This window comes from Mesoplodon bidens, assembly GCF_964165515.1.
Source record: "Mesoplodon bidens genome assembly, chromosome: 6".
NCBI lineage: Eukaryota > Metazoa > Chordata > Mammalia > Artiodactyla > Ziphiidae > Mesoplodon > Mesoplodon bidens.
Window position 1 is genome coordinate 21895154 of NC_138162.1, and position 15760 is coordinate 21910913.

General features: G+C 51.6%; 2 protein-coding genes across 2 annotated transcripts in view; both read left to right on the forward strand.

Moving 5' to 3' along the window:
- The first annotated feature begins 625 nt into the window (after positions 1 to 625).
- GLIPR2 (GLI pathogenesis related 2) overlaps positions 626 to 15760 on the forward strand; it is a 213722-nt gene continuing 198587 nt past the window's right edge. Inside the window, exon 1 of the mRNA XM_081237342.1 lies at positions 626 to 630. The gene's annotated coding sequence lies outside the window, so the exon portion shown is untranslated. The remainder of the gene's footprint in view (positions 631 to 15760) is intronic.
- On the forward strand, positions 11606 to 13829 carry SPAAR (small regulatory polypeptide of amino acid response). The gene is made up of 2 exons (XM_081237343.1): positions 11606 to 11812; positions 12298 to 13829. Exon 2 carries the CDS (start codon positions 12636 to 12638, stop codon positions 12861 to 12863), a length of 228 nt encoding a protein of 75 aa, XP_081093469.1. The 5' UTR covers positions 11606 to 11812; positions 12298 to 12635; the 3' UTR covers positions 12864 to 13829.

The following is a 15760-nucleotide window of genomic DNA, read 5'->3' on the forward strand; positions in this document are numbered from 1 at the left end:
TGGGTTAGGGCTCCAACATATCATCTTTGAGGGACACAGTTCAACCCATAACACTCAGGGTTGCTTCCTAGTCCTCTGTCGGTTCCCTTAGCCCTGCCCCTAGCTCTTCAAAGTATCTTTTCATTGAAACTTCTTCAATTACCCCTTTGTGTATGCTCTGAAGTGGATCTTTGCTCTGACCCTTACAAGCTGTGTGATCTTGGGTAAGACACTTAACCTCTCTGAGCCATGGTTTCTTCACCTCTAAAGTGGAAATAATTTTCATACCCGCTTTATCTACTTTACTGTGTTGCTGAAAGCTCTTTATAAACCAAAAAGGCCCATAGCACTGACTGGGGTCATAATCATCCTGTGTGTGTTGCAAGATACAGTTGGGAAAGGGCTGTATCTAGACCAGAGAGACCCAACCCCCGGGCTGCGGACCAGTACCGGTCCATGACCTGTTAGGAACCAGGCCTCAGAGCAGGAGGTTGAGTGGTGGGCAGGTGAGCGAGCGAAGCTGCGTGTGCCGCTCCCCATGCTCCCCACTGCTGGCATCACCACCTGAACCATCCACCCCCACGCCGCGTCCGTGGAAAAACTGTCTTCCACAAAACCGGTCCCTGGTGCCCAAAAGGTTGGGGAGCGCTGGTCTAGACTGTTCTCTTTCATCTAAACCAAACCTAGTACTACATGCAAATACATGCCAAATAAACCCTTCTTAATGTTGTCAGTGATGTATCTCGTGCATCCTGGCCTGGCCTTGAGAGGCTGAACACTGAACTGCATCTCAGAATACAATTTATCCCGGGCCATTTTTTAAAATTTCTGAATATTTTAAATTTTTTTAATTTTAATTTTTTGTTGAGGTATACTTGTACAATATTATATGTTTCAGGTGTACAACATAGTGATTCACAATTTTTAAAGGTTGCTACTGTATCTTTATTTTTTTTAAAGAATTGAACCACCTCTTTTTAAAAAATATTAATTAATTAATTAATTTAGGCTGCGCCGGGTCTTAGTTATGGCGCGCGGGATCTTCGTTGCGGCATGCATACAGGATCTAGTTCCCCAACCAGGGATCGAACCCAGGCCCCCTGCACTGGGAGCGCGGAATCTTACCCACTGGACCACCAAGGAAGTCCCCCTAATGTATCTTTAGATAGTCATTTCAGAAAGTTAGAGCTTTGGAAAGGCAGAGAGGAAAGAACCTGAGATTCAATGTCTCCAATCTTTCCCTCATTGTGCATAAGGGGAAACTGAGACGCAAGAAAATTTACTACGTTGACTTACATATGCACATCTAAAAGCCCGTGGGCACGCTGTTTGGGGGGTTGGGGTGGGGAAAAGCTCCCTTTGTATTAATGAGCTCCCACACACCCCTGAGGATAGCCAATTTGGTACACTTCTTCCACTTTTGGGCATCTTTAAGCTGACACCAATCGAGTTTATGATTCTGGAGTCTGGCTGCCCTCATCTTTGGTGAATGAGGTGGGTCACTTGGCCAGGATTCAGAACTATTCTGTTTGGGTGGGCTCGGTTTCTGAATACTTTTCAAAAGCTATAACTTTTGTTGCTTTCATTATTCTACAAGTAACATGTTTATGGCTGAAATTTTAAAAATATAGGTTGCCAAAAATAAAAGTTGATCCCCTATAACCCTATCAGAGGGGAGCACTGTTATGACACTGGGAGCAACTCAGCCCTTTGCCTGTGTGTGTTTACAGTTGTAACATGAACATTCCCAGCACTAACTGCCCCGAATGCACAAATGGGGTCACATTTTCATGAATTCCCAGATTTTATAGCCCATATTTCCCATCCAAATAACATCAGTGTCTCAGTTTATCCATCTCTGACCCATCCTTCTGTAGTCTATTCATTTGTTTTGGGAGTTCCTCAGGGGCTGCCTCACAAATTCCATACTTCTTTCCTCGTTCTTCTCTATCCTTTCTCCTTTCCATCATCACCTGGGGCCAGAAGAGACCAGGCTTCCCCTGGCCCTGGATATCATGGCCTTTATCTTCCTGAGAGCTTCAAATCTCTGCTACTCAGCTGTCACCAGTGGGACAGAGTGGCTTTCTGCATTATGAGGTAACTCCATGGGCTGCGTCCTCAGCTTGGTTCTCCATTCAGTAGTAAGTCCCCTACGCATGAACGAGTTCCGTTCCGAGAGCGCATTTGTAAGTCCAATTTTTTGTAAGTCCAACAGAGTTAGCCTAGTTAGCTAGTACAAATCAGCTATATAGGACTGTACTGTAATAGGTTTATAATACTTTTCACGTAAATAATATGTAAAAAACAAAAAAATAAAGACCTTTTTTTTTTTTTTTTCCCCCCAGTACGCGGGCCTCTCACTGTTGTGGCCTCGCCCGTTGCGGAGCACAGGCTCCAGACGCGCAGGCTCCGGACGCGCAGGCTCAGCCGCTCCGCGGCATGTGGGATCTTCCCGGACCGGGGCACGAACCCGTGTCCCCTGCATCGGCAGGCAGACTCCCAACCACTGCGCCACCAGGGAGGCCCTAAAGAACATTTTTAATCTTACAGTACTGTACCTTGAAAAGTACAGTAGTACAGTACAAGAGCTGGCATACAGAGGCTGGCATTGAGTAAACCAGCAAGAAGAGTTACTGACTGGAGGAGGGAGAGGAGGTGGGAGATGGTAGGGCTGAAGGATCGTCAGCAATAGGAGACGGAGGGCAAGCTGCAATTTCACTCATGCCTGACATTGATGGAACGTACGTTCGCATCTTTGAAATTTCACAACTTGAAGTTTCCTATGTAGGGGACTTACTGTATGTTGAAAGGGGGAGAAAAAAGGATTTAGAAGATCCTCTCAGGAAAACAGCTTGACTTGCAAGACAAAAGCCTACTTTAAGTGTCAAAGATTGCATAGTAGCTCCTCTTTGTACTCTTTCTGTAATAATTCAAATCTCTCTCCAGATGGATGCCCTAGATGAACTAGGAAGAAGCTCACATATTTAGAAAGGCAAAATAAAACAGCGCGTTAATACTTTGCGAAAATTACCTTTATCACATTTAACAATAAATTCAACAGATGCCTGTAAATATTGATCACGTGATTAGTGTTCACTGAGCTTTGCACGACTTATGATAGGTGCTCTTCCTGGTCAGACACACATGCGTCCTTCCAGTTACTCAGGTTTTCCTTCATGGCCCTCAGCAACATGGTGTCTTTTTTCTGCCCATTAGTACCCTTGTTTATGCCTCGACATTTTATAATTTTTGTTGCCAATTTTACTGATATATTTATTCTATTATGTTTTTGAATTTGTTATTGCTATTACATAGGAAAGTCACTGCTTTTTATATTTTTATTTAAAATTTTTCTTCACTGAACTCTTGTTAGTGTGAATAGTTTTCCAGCATATTCTTTTAAGGTTTCTAGATATGCAATTCTTGGGTTAGTCAAAAGGTTCGTTTGGTTTTTTCCATATGATGGCTCTAGTAGCACTTTGTTGCCTCTAACTTCATTCAAAACAGTTTTGTTAGATTGTATTGTGACAGCTGTCATATCAGCGTGCATTTTAAAAAAACTTATCAAAATTGGTGAATTTTTGTGCAACCATTTTAATATTGAAAATGGAAGAAAAAAGCAACATTTTTGGCATATTATGCTTTATTAGTTCAAGAAAGGGAAAAATGCAACTGAAATGCAGAAAAAAAATTTTGTGCAGTGTATGGAGAAGGTGCTGTGACTGAACAAATGTGTCCAAAGTGGTTTGCAAAGTTCCGTGCTGGAGATTTCTCGCTGGACGATGCTCCATGGTTGGGTAGACCAGTTGAAGTTGATAGTGATCAAATTGAGATATTAACTGAGAACAATTAGTGTTATACCATGCAGGAGGTAGCCAACACACTCAAAATATCCAAATCAAATGTTGAAAATCGTTTGCACCAGCTTGGTTATGTTAATCCGTTTGAGGTTTGGGTTCCACATAAATTAAGCAAAATGAACCTTCTTTTAGCTTTTTTAAAATCCACCTGTTTTATTTATTTATTTGTTTGTTTTCACATCTTTATTGGATTATAAATGCTTTAAAATGTTGCATTAGTTTCTGCTGTACAACAAAGTGAATCAGCGATATGTATACATATATCCCCATATCCCCTCCCTCTTGAGCCTCCTTCCCACCCTTCCTATCCCATCCCTCTAGGTCATCACAAAGCATCGAGTTATCTCCCTGTGCTATGCAGCAGCTTCCCACTAGCCATCCATTTGACAGTTGGTGGTGTATATAAGTCAGTGCTACTCTCTCACTTCGTCCCAGCTTCCCCTTCCCTCCTGTGCTCGCAAGTCCATTCTCTATGTCTGAGTCTTTATTCCTGTCCTGACACTAGGTTCATCAGTACTGCTTTTTAAAATTCCATATATATGTGTTAGCATACGGTATTTCTTTTTCTCTTTCTCACTTACTTGACTCTGTATGACAGACTCTATGTCCATCCACCTCACTACAGGTAACTTGATTTCATTTCTTTTTATGGCTGAGTAATATTCCATTGTATATACGTGCCACATCTTGTTTATCCATTCATCTGTTGATGGACACTTAGGTTGCTTCCATGTCCTGGCTATTGTAAATAGAGCTGCAATGAACATTGTGGTACATGTCTCTTTTTGAATTATGGTTTTCTCAGGGTATGTGCCAAGTAGCAGGATTGCTGGTTGCTGGGTCATATGGTAGTTCTATTTTTAGTTTTTTAAGGAATCTCCATACTGTCTGTATAAATTTACATTCGCATCAACAGTGCAGGAGGGTTCCCTTTTCTCCACACCCTCTCCAGCATTTATTGTTTCTAGATTTTTTTTTTTTTTTTTTTTTTTTTTTTTTTTTGTGGTACACGGGCCTCTCACTGCTGTGGCCTCTCCCGTTGCGGAGCACAGGCTCCGGACGCGCAGGCTCAGCGGCCATGGCTCACGGGCCCAGTTGCTCCGCGGCATGTGGGATCTTCCCGGACCGGGACCCGAACCCGTGTCCCCTGCATCGGCAGGCGGACTCTCAACCACTGCGCCACCAGGGAAGCCCCGGGGAGCTATAACTTTTGACAGGTCCGAATACAAAACTGATTTATTTACAATGTCACCGCTAGGTGGCGCCACCAATTAGTGAAAACAATGGTTGCTGTCATGGGACAACCGAAAACCATTTGCAGCCCGTACAAGCACAAGTTTGTGAGCTTGTAGGGAACTTGTGTGCACTTGTGTATAAGTGTGTGCACACACAACTCTTGGTGCATGAGTTTTCTCTCAGTGCAATGTTGGTTTACAAGGGTACACATGTGTGCAAGTCCATGCAGAGGTCTGTGCACCCTGGAGAGCATGGGCATGAAGCTAATGATATGAACACCAAAAGTCTTGACCCATCAGCCGTATGTATTGTTTGGAACTCTGGCCTCTCATCTTGGAAGGCTGCTTGTGGAGCATGCAGAAGCCCCGACCCTAAGGGAGAAATACAGTGACAACGCCACAGGACAGCTTTTCTGAGGCAGGGAATCCCTAGACACAGCCACACATCCTCTAAGGTCATCAGTCCTGCAAGCCCTCCAAGGAGGTCTCAGTCACTTGTGATGTCCTGGAGGACCATGGTCTCAACACCTTCCCGAGTGCCCAAAGCTTCAAATCAAATGCCTACCTTGGGATTGTATCTTCTGTCCAGATGAGGAGTGACTCTGCACTTAAGAAAATAAATGTGTGTGTATGTGTGTGTAGGATAGGGGAGCTCCCCCAATTCCCTGCTCCCCCCAAAGTCATCCAAATCCACACACCCTTTCCCTATTATCTCTGTGGACGGTCCTCAGCTGATCTCAGCTCTCACTCTGGAGCCCCCCTCATTCCAGGAATCGTGCTGTCTTGACTATTTGCTGTCTAGAATAGCCCACAAAGCTGGGGTACCTTAGGCAAGTCCCCTCCCTCAGTTTCTCTGGCTCTCAGTGAGGGCTGGGTCTGTGTGATTCCAAGAGGCCCTTAGTGCTAACTGGAGTTCTTCCAGTTGCAGGGCCTTGCCCCCCTCCCGTGGCTGGTGTGGGGTGGGAGTCTCCTTGGAGAAGCTCCCAAGAAGGAGAAAGTTCTGTTTGGCTTCCTCCTCCTTCCAGCACACTTCCCTCCTTAACAGGCCCCCAGGGAAGGCAGCTGGGCTCGCAGGCCTCTAGAAGCCACAGGAGGGAGTTCTCACTTGAGCATCATTGAAAGTACCAGTGGCTTCCTCCCTCCATGCCCCCCACCCCAGGGTGAAAGCCCCAGGACTCATTAGACCCGCTGCCCCCAGAGCCCAATTTGGTTGAAGGGAATGCTTGGCTTTTCCATCCAGAGGAGCTTTGCCCTAAGGGTTTGGGGCTTCCCTGAGAGAGCTCATCTCAGATTGAGGTCAGAGAGGGAAGGTCCCCAGAGGTCACCTCTTGCCCTGGCACTTTTCCAGTGGAGGAAACAGCCTGCAGGGGAGGGGCTTGTCCAAGGTCCCACAGAGGTGGGCTCACTGTGGGGGGCCCCCGGGCGTCCGTGGTCTCTGGATGGAGATGCAGAGCTGGGTCTTTGGGGAGGCCCTGCAGCGTGTGAGGAAGAGCTGTGAGAACAGTCCAACAAGCCCACAGCAGAAGGGGCTGCCCAGGGAGATAGTGGGCGCCCATCCCTGGACGTGTGGGTGGGACGGGTAAGTGCTTGTCTAGATGAACAGAGGATTCAGGACCAGGAGGGGGAGAGGGATCCGAAACTGCTCAGGTCCTGCCTCCTCTGTAAATTCTCCCCCAGGCAGGAATGGCGTGTCACAACTGCTGGGCAGGGAGGCTGGGGTGGAGCGAGGGCCTGCCATTTATGGCCAGTTGAGCCTGTTGGTTGGAAGCCAGGAGGCTGGCACTGGGGCCTCTCTGACCTCAGCGGCCTCCTCCCTGCCTCCTGCAGCCCTGGGCTAACACCCAGACCCTCTTAGCTCCCAGATCCAGCAGGACTGAGGATGCACAGACCGTTGTTCAGCTTCCCTGGATGATAAAACCCTGCCTGTGGGGCCTGCCTGAGCTCCTGAAGTGTGGGACACTTGCACGATAGAACCTGACTAGTCCAGGAGGCCTCTGTGGGCTGCAGGACAGGGAGCCGCAGACTCTCAGATGGCACGAGGTCTCCCAAGTCAACTGGTCCAAACTCCACTGCCTTAATATCAGTGGTAAACGTGTCAGGATCTGGTTTAAGTGCCTTATAAATCTTAACTCCTTGAATCCTCAGAAAACCCTATGAGGAAATATGCTCTAATGAGCCATTTTACAGATGAGGAAACTGAGGCACGGAGAGTTTAGGAAACTTGTGCACAATCACAGGGCAAGTGAGTCATGTGGTTCGAGAACCCATGTGCTGTGCTCTCTGTAAGAGAGGAGGAAGCCCAGGGAGAGGACAGAGCTGGCCCAGTCACTTGGCCTAACAGCAGGACTGGGGGCCTAGACTCTCATCTCCAGCCTCCGGCCTCTCCCCACCCCGCAGCCCCTCCTTTCAGCTCCTCTGTCCCAACCAAGCCTCGCTGTGGGCCTCCCCAGAGCTAACAGCGGCCAGGCCTCCCCTTGGCTGGCAGCTCCAGCCCAGAGAGGCTGCACCCGCATTCCCTGGCTGCTCTCCAGCCCCCAGGAGCTGAGAAAACAAAGTCCAGTGACTGTGAGGGCTGAGCAGAGGCTGCCGAAGGGGAGGCAGCAGCGAGGAGCCACCGAGCGAGGAGCCACCGAGCGAGCGGAGGCTGCTGTCAACTCCCAGATGCTGGGCCTCCTGGGGAGCACGGCCCTCGTGGGCTTGATCGTAGGCGCTGCTGTGGCTATTCTGCTGCTGCTGCTGCTGGCCGCCTGCTTGTACTGTAGGCAGGAGGAGCCTGACGTGGAGAGGAACCACCCTGCTGCAAGGAGAAACCGAGTCCGGTGGGCCCAGCCTCCGATCTCCTCAGGCCGGGGCCACCTGGGACGCTTGCACCATTTCTGTTACTCTGGCCGTGTGCCTCACATGCCCCATGCGACCCTCCATCACCACCCTCACCTCACCCACCACCATGCCCACCGCGCCCACCGCGCCCACCAGGCCCAGCGAGGCCGCCGCTGATGCCTGAATGGCAGCCTGCCCCACCATCACCAGGATGCGGGGACCCCGAGGTGCCCGTGCAGAAGGGCACCTCTCAGCGGTGAACGTCGGGACCTGCTTGGGCTTCATTCGCCTACTGTGCCCCGCCGGTGTGCTACGGAGGCGGAGAACTGAAGAGCACCAGGGGTGGCCCTGCGCACACCGGAGGGTGATGGGGCTGAGAGCAGGGGTGGTGGTGGTCCTTCGGGGGCGGACGCCACCTTGTGACTGTAAGTCCCAACGGGCACCAGAAGTGACGGCCAGTCTGGTGCAGGTGCACAGGGGTGTGGGGATGCACAGAAGGTGTACCCTGCTCTCTCCGAACAGCCAGGCCTCTGGCCAGGGCGGTAGCTGGGAGGCGCCCTGGTAATGCCCTTTCATTTGCAGAAGGCAGTTTGAGGCTGCACAGTCAAGTCAATGGTGCCTTAATACAAGAAAATAAAAACCACTAAGAAGCTTTTGTGAAGAGGCTCTTGATTGTAACTCAAGTGGGAGGGAGGGAGCGGCCAGCCCTGTGTCTGCCTCGCCCTGGACCTTCCTCTCCGGTGGGAACGAGTGCCTGGTGCGGGCCCTGCAGTGGGGGTGATTGGGCGGCTCTGAAGGGCTCCGAGGACAGTAGGTGAGAAGGCCTGGGGCCTGAGCTCTGATGAGGGGGAGGTTAGGGTTTGCAGGCAGCCCTGCCCAGACAGGGCTCAGAGAGAGGAGGAGTGAGGCCGTCCAGGCTGGCCCCTGGGCTCTACCTCCAGGGCTCTCTTCAGTCCTTCTCTAGGGCAGACTGCGCTCTGGAACTGCAGAAGCCCCCTTGCATGAGCTGTGCTGAATTAATGTTTCTTTGGTAACTGGGTCAGGGTTTCTTATCCAGGCCTTGAGTCTCCAGCCAGCCTGACCCCTCCCGTGCTTGGGTGTAGCTGGCGCTGTGTCTGGGAGGGAGGGTGTGGTGCTGGGTGGCCTTGGGGGAGTGCTCACCTCAAGGGAGTCTCAGTTTCCTCTTCCCTAAAATGGGATAGATGACAGAAACTTCTTGCCAAAGCCTGGAGGCCTGTTCCCAAATACCCCAGAACAGCTGATGGAATTCCAAAGTGAGGAAGGAAATCTTGTACTGAGGCCGCCTTCCCTGAGGAAGGAAGTCCTGTGAGCCAGGGTGGGAAGTGGAGGGGGAGAGGCTTGGGGGCCAGGCCAGGTGGTGGGGAGGGGCTGGAGAACAGGCCAGAAAGTCCGGGGCCTGATGACTGACTCACTGGAACAGAATGTCCTGTTTCTTTTCTATTTCCTGGTGGATTCTGTGTGAGGGCTGGGATGGGAAGGGGTGGAAGGGGGAGAGGGAGGCCACTTCACACTGAGAGCTGGACTAGACGGCAGGCTTGGGAAAGTGGATCAGGGTCTACGGTGCCTTTTGAACCCGCCTCCCCTCGCCTCCCCCGCCTCCCCCTACGGCTGCCCTTAGCTCATCCCCATCCTGGACTCCTGCCGCAGGCCCTCCGGGATGCCTACCTCCAGCCCTGCCCCTTTGTGAAGCGTCCCCCCACTGTAGCCTCCTCACTGCCCTTGGAACAAAGTCTCTGCCTCCTGGTTGGCCATTCAAGGCCCCCTGGTCTGTTTCGTGCCTACCCGTGTTCCTTTTGTCCTATCCGCACTGCTGCACCTTCCCTTCTCTGTGTCTTTGCCCAAGATGAATCTGTTACTCACTCCTATGGGTTTCCAATGTATTATTATTGTTGTTGTTGTTGTTATCGTTATTTCTGTTGGCACACTGAACACACTCTCTTTCCCTAGAGATTTACGGCAAGATTCAAAGGCCCCTGCCTTCATAGGTCTGAGAACTCTTTGAGGGCTCCCCACCGCCCAGGGTGGGACCAGTCCACACAACAGATGCTCAGGAAGGATTCCCAGAGCCTCATGCTCTCTAGGAAAGTAAATGTGCTTGGAATAACCACTGCCAGAAGCTTGGGGCTTCAGGGACACCAGGTATAGCAGTAGGACCCTGCAAGGGTTAGGCTGTTGAGCTCCTGGGGCCTTGCTGAGGGAGCTTGTGTTCCTACCCTATCTCCCCAGTGTTGGGGGTGTGTGGAGGTCTGTAGCCTGCTAGCTTGGACCATGCCCCCCATCCCTCTGCAGAGCCCCATGTCAGCCTTGGCTGGCCTGTCTTTCCTAAGTGTGGCTTCGAGCATCCTCTGGGAGAACCAGGATGCCTGCCATCATCTTTTCCCTTGTTAATATAAGTGGGATGTATGGGGGACTTCCCTGGTGGTCCAGTGGTTGAGACTCTGAGCTTCCACTGTAAGGGGTGCAGGTTCGATCACTAGTGGGGGAATTAATATACCACATGCCACGTGGTAAGGCCAAAAGAAAAAAAATATGTATATATGTATATGGAATGTACGGGGCGTGGTCTTTCTTCTGACCAGTAGACAGTGATGGATGCTGGGAGGACAGATGTGTGTCTAAGTGGTAGACATCTTTGGGAGCCCCATTGCGTCTGGGGCTCATAGGCAGGGACTGTCTATCATAGGATTACAAAAGTCACAAGAAGAGGAAATACCTGGAATAAACCCTTAGGACAAGCAGTTCCCCTGGTGCCCTCCATCTCCCAAACTGACTAATTGATTTTGGTAATTCAGTCTGAAACCACAGGCCCCACAGATTGGTTTATCATGTTTCCTGTCTCCTGCTTCTGGTCGCCCCAGCTAATACAAATAATTCAGTGTCCAGCTTTCTGTCATAGCCCCCGCTGGCTCTGGGCTCCCCCTCTGTGTGGGTGTCCAGTCATCTTAGAAAAGGGAAGAGAGAGAATTTAGCAGGGTATCATTTACTCCGAATTGTCACTCTCCCATTCTGTGTGTAGGCAGTTTCCTACAACTAGTACCAAAGAAAGTTCACTGGGGCTTGGAGAAATTGAAAAGGACCCAGGCTGTGTGACCCTGGGCTAGGCCTTGGCCCTCTCTGGGCCTTTGCACTCTGATCAGTAAAACTGTAGAAGGAGGCACTTGCTCTGTGGACTGGTGGTACCTAGAGAGAGCATCGAACTAAGAGGAAAGGGAGGAAGCCCCTCCTAGACTATTTGGTACTCTAGTTATCACTACTAACTAGCAGTAGGCCTTGGGCAGGGCATTTAACCTCTGTGACTATGGGCACTGTTATCTCTGAAATGGAGATAATATCACTTCGCAATGTTGCTGGAACCATGATACTAGACAGTACCTGACTGTGTCTAGTACCTGGAATTATTGTTTCTCACAATACCTTTTCTCCAAGGTTGGGTAAAGTGAGGCTAATAACCCAGTCTACTTTCCGGAAGTGGTGGTGGTCTCAGGAGGTGTTGGCTGTGGAAGGGCTGTGACCGAGTGACAGTCAGGATGGAGCCCCTTCTTGCAGACTTACTCGTGGCCTGGGCCTGGCTCACCCCCTCCCCTGAGCCGGTGAAGTGGAGACCCTGGCAGGGAGCAGGGCTGGAGTGGCATGGGTGTGCATGGGGGTTGAGGTGGGGTGAGTGCAGTCACCAAGGGAGCCGGCAGCTGTGCGGGTCCTGGGCCCTCACTCACAATTGGAGGAAGGAATGCAGGAAGTGCTCACAGCCGCTCAGACATCTCAGAGCCTCGTCCCAGGCAGGACCAAGGCTGCGGTACCCTGGGAATGAGTGTGCCATGGCCTGGCCCCTGGGGTGGCCACCGGGCCAGGAGCCCACGGCACTGCGTACAGCCAGAGCTGTCCCTCGCGGAGCCCAGGGTAAGTTTTCACGGCACGAGCAGGCAGCGAGGAGGGCTGCGGGGAGGCTGGAGCAGAAGCCTGGGGAGAGGGACTAAGGAGCCCACAGTAGTTACTGAAGGGCTCAGATATCCCGCCGGGGAGCATGACCTGCCTTATCTCAACAGCACTCTCCCAGCCCGTGCAGAAAAGGAGGTCAAATGAAAGGGCACTTGTTTCCCAGAAGCACTCCCTGCATCTGGCCCAGAGCTGCCGTTGCCTCCTCCCCACTTTCGTCCCTGCCCCCAGCACAGGGCCAGGGGTTCGAGAGGCAGCAGATAGGCTGATTCAAGGACTGGCCCAAGGTTCCTGCAGGGGAGGAGCCTGGGCTCATCTCGGATCCACAGGATGGGGAGTATTTTGTCTTTTGTCTGAGTGTAAAAACACTCGTGAACTCCATATGCGTCATCAGAGGGCCGGGTTAGTGAGGCTCCCTCTGAGCAAAGTCTTCTGCCTTCTCCTTCCAGCCCTCTGCATCCAGGGAGTCTTGAGCTCACATCTTTCAGGACAGCACTTCTTCCAGAGCTGCCAGGGGAGTTGCCCATGGCTCTTAGAAACCTGGCCTGAGGCTTAGAAAACAGTGACAGAGACCCCCTGAGGTCGGAGTAGAGCCTTGTGGGGCACCCAACGGCCCAGAGGGGACACCAGCCAGGGCCTCAGACCGGTATCTTCTTAGAAGACCACCGGAAGAGGAGCTGGAGGAGCAAGGGTACCTGCCATCACCAAGAGCCCCTCGCTTCGGATGGGGAGCTAAGGTCCGAGACGCATCCCGGGTTGCTTAGTGGGTCAGTGGCCAAACGGGGCCATGGAAACGGCAGTGATTGGAATGGTGGCCGTGCTATTTGTGGTCACTGTGGCCATCACCTGCATCCTCTGCTGTTTCAGCTGTGACTCAAGGACCCAGGATTCTCAGGGGGACCCACGCCCCAGCTTCACAGTGGCCACGTTTCGCCAGGAGGCTTCTCTCTCCATGGGGCCAGGTCACCATGCCCAGCCAGTGGCGGGTGTCCGGGACTTCTGGACTTTCATGTGAGACCTACCAGCCCCCAGGATTTGCTCTGCTGGTGGTCAGACTCATCTACCTCCCAGCAAGCCTTCTCTGATGACCCACTCCATCAAGCCTGTCATTCCTGTCCTTCCCTGCCTGTATCCAGAAAACTCCCTGTCCCATCCCATCCCAGCTTGCCATGGCCTCCAGTCTGGGAGATCCATGGTGATGGGACCAGGTGGGAGTCAGCTCTGACCCCTGAGAGCTCAGCTGGACCCAACCCACAGGATGGGGCATAGGAGAGGTCCGGAGCTTGAGTGACCGGGCAGAGTTGGATGGCATGGTGGGCCAGCTCTTCTGAGCTTCACGGTGAACTGAAATATCACTGGACTTTATTGTGAACAGAGTGTTGGTTAACTCAAGTTATCCCAGGATGCCTATGAAACTGGTTCTATTGCCACCAGAGGAAGCAGCGCCCTCAGTGGACAGTTTTACAAACCACTTCTTATCTGTTCCTCTAATTAAGTCATTTTGCTACTTGCCTGTGCATATCCTGCAGAGCCCACCCCTGAGATCTGCCTCCTACCCGTTACCCGAAATCAGCCCTGAAATTCTGAAACCAAAGGGCTGCTTCCTGGGAACTGGCTATTTATTTTATAATTGAAAATGCATATCCTTTTATGGGTCTCCCAAGAGTCAGGGTTGGGGAATCACAAAAGGAAACAGAAGAGAAAAATAGAGTCACAGAAAGTACAAGATGTTTTATTAACAGGAAAGCCAGAAAGAAGACTTTGAAACATATTTTGAATGAGACTTTATTACTATATTCTTATAGGTCACTTCTATTCTTAGAGACTTTAAGTGACTTGGGTCACTCAGGAATGACAGAAAAATGATAGAACTCCAAATGACAGAACTGAAAGTTAATTTCGAATAAGTTAAAATGTTATGTTATATTGACAGTATGTAACAAAGCTCTTGTTTGCATCACAAATAAATAGATGTTCAGTTTTTTTTTTTTTTTTTTTGCGGTACGTACGCGGCCTCTCACTGTTGTGGCCTCTCCCGTTGCGGAGCACAGGCTCCAGACGCGCAGGCTCAGCGGCCATGGCTCACGGGCCCAGCCGTTCCATGGCATGTGGGATCTTCCCGGACCGGGGCACAAACCCGTGTCCCATGCATCGGCAGGCGGACTCTCAACCACTGCACCACCAGGGAAGCCCAGATGTTCAGTTTTTATTTATAGAAAATCTGTTTTCTCTGTACCCATGAAACAAATGCCAGGCCATATTTAGCATATGGTTTGAAGGGTGCAGAATTCTGAGTCTCCTGACTCATGTCTCCAGCCAGCCCTGAAGGAATGACTCTCCCAGGACCTGCCTGTTGAAGGGGGCAGGACTGACCTTGAGAGGAGATCTGGCCTCTGAGGGTGCCCGGATGGGCCACTCTGGCCACGTGGCTGCCATAGGAAGGACTCTGCGCCAAGGAGGAGCAGCTAGAGAAGGGGCAGGAAGGTGGGGAGCGAGGGGGGCAGAGAAGTGTGGAGTAGGGTTACCCGATTTAGCAAATAAAAATACAGGACATCCAGTTAATTCTCATTTCAGGTAGACAACAAATAATTTTTGGTATACATAGGTCCCATGCAGTATTTGGGACCCACTTATACTAAAACATTACTCGTTGTCTATGTGAAGTTCAAATTGAACTGGGTGTCTGGTATTTTTTCAGACAACCCTACGAGGGAGGGAGTGGTTCTCAGAGAGGGCGGGTCAGTTGGTTGAAAGCATCAGGGGGGCCAGCGAAGGTGAGCACCCAGAAGAGACCTTGGGTTAGGCAACGTGACAGTTGACAATGACCTTGGCGAGAACGGTTTGAGAGGAGTGAAGGGAGCAGCCCCACAGCTGTGTGCTTGTGCGTGGGCGCGTGCGTGCGCAGGGGCGGTGGAGGCAGTGGGAGCTGAGTCAGCAGGAGATCACAGCTGAAGATAATCTGAAGGGAGGCAGGGCGATGTATGGTGGCCAGAGGGAGAGTTTACTACTGGTCTTTATTTTATTTTATTTTTGCGGTACGCGGGCCTCTCACTGTTGTGGCCTCTCCCGTTGCGGAGCACAGGCTCCGGACGCGCAGGCTCAGCGGCCATGGCTCACGGGCCCAGCCGCTCCGTGGCATGTGGGATCTTCCCGGACCAGGGCATGAACCCGTGTCCCCTGCATCGGCAGGCGGACTCTCAACCACTGCGCCACCAGGGAAGCCCCTACTACTGGTCTTTTTAAGAAGGGGAGGGAGGTTGAGCATATGGAAGGCCCGAAGGAGAAGGATTGCAGAGGGAGACACTGACAGTCGCCGACGAGGAAGGGACCCACGGAAGGGTGGGGCTGGGAGCTGGAGCACGCGGAGGGGGTCCGAGGGGTCAGGTCTGGATGGCAGGTGGGGGGCAGGGCAATGCTGCTGGGAAAGATGCTTGAGGACATGGGTAGATGCTCATGTTGTGTGTGGGGCGCGTGGGAGATGAGGGCATCATGCCAGATAGTCTGTTTTCTTGGTGAAGCAGGAGCAGCTGCTCAGAGATGGGTCTAGGGGAGCTGGGGTCAAGGAGAGCCTGGAATGATGCCCCAGAGAAGGGAGGAGCAGCTCCTACAGTCCTGCTTTTCTTACGTGTGTGGAGTGTGTGGGGGCGAGAATGTGTGTGGTTTGGGTGCGGTGCGTGCGTGTGGCATCTGTGTGTGTGCGTTGTATGGTGTGAGTGTGTATGTTGTCAGGCGTGTTTGTGAGCATGCCGTGGTGTGTGTTGGCCTGACGTTCTCCTGCCATTCCTCCCAGTGCAGCCCATTGTGTAAGAAGAGGGAGGGGTTCTCTAACAGGCCAGCACGGAGCCCCTGTATCCCCAAGGGAGGAGGTGGCAGTGTAAGGACAGAGGCTAAGGCTGGCACCAGGAGGCTGGC

What these genes read in the sequence shown, in the direction of transcription:
- SPAAR (XM_081237343.1), top strand. Translation starts at nt 12,636, where the DNA reads ATGGAAACGGCAGTGATTGGAATGGTGGCCGTGCTATTTGTGGTCACT.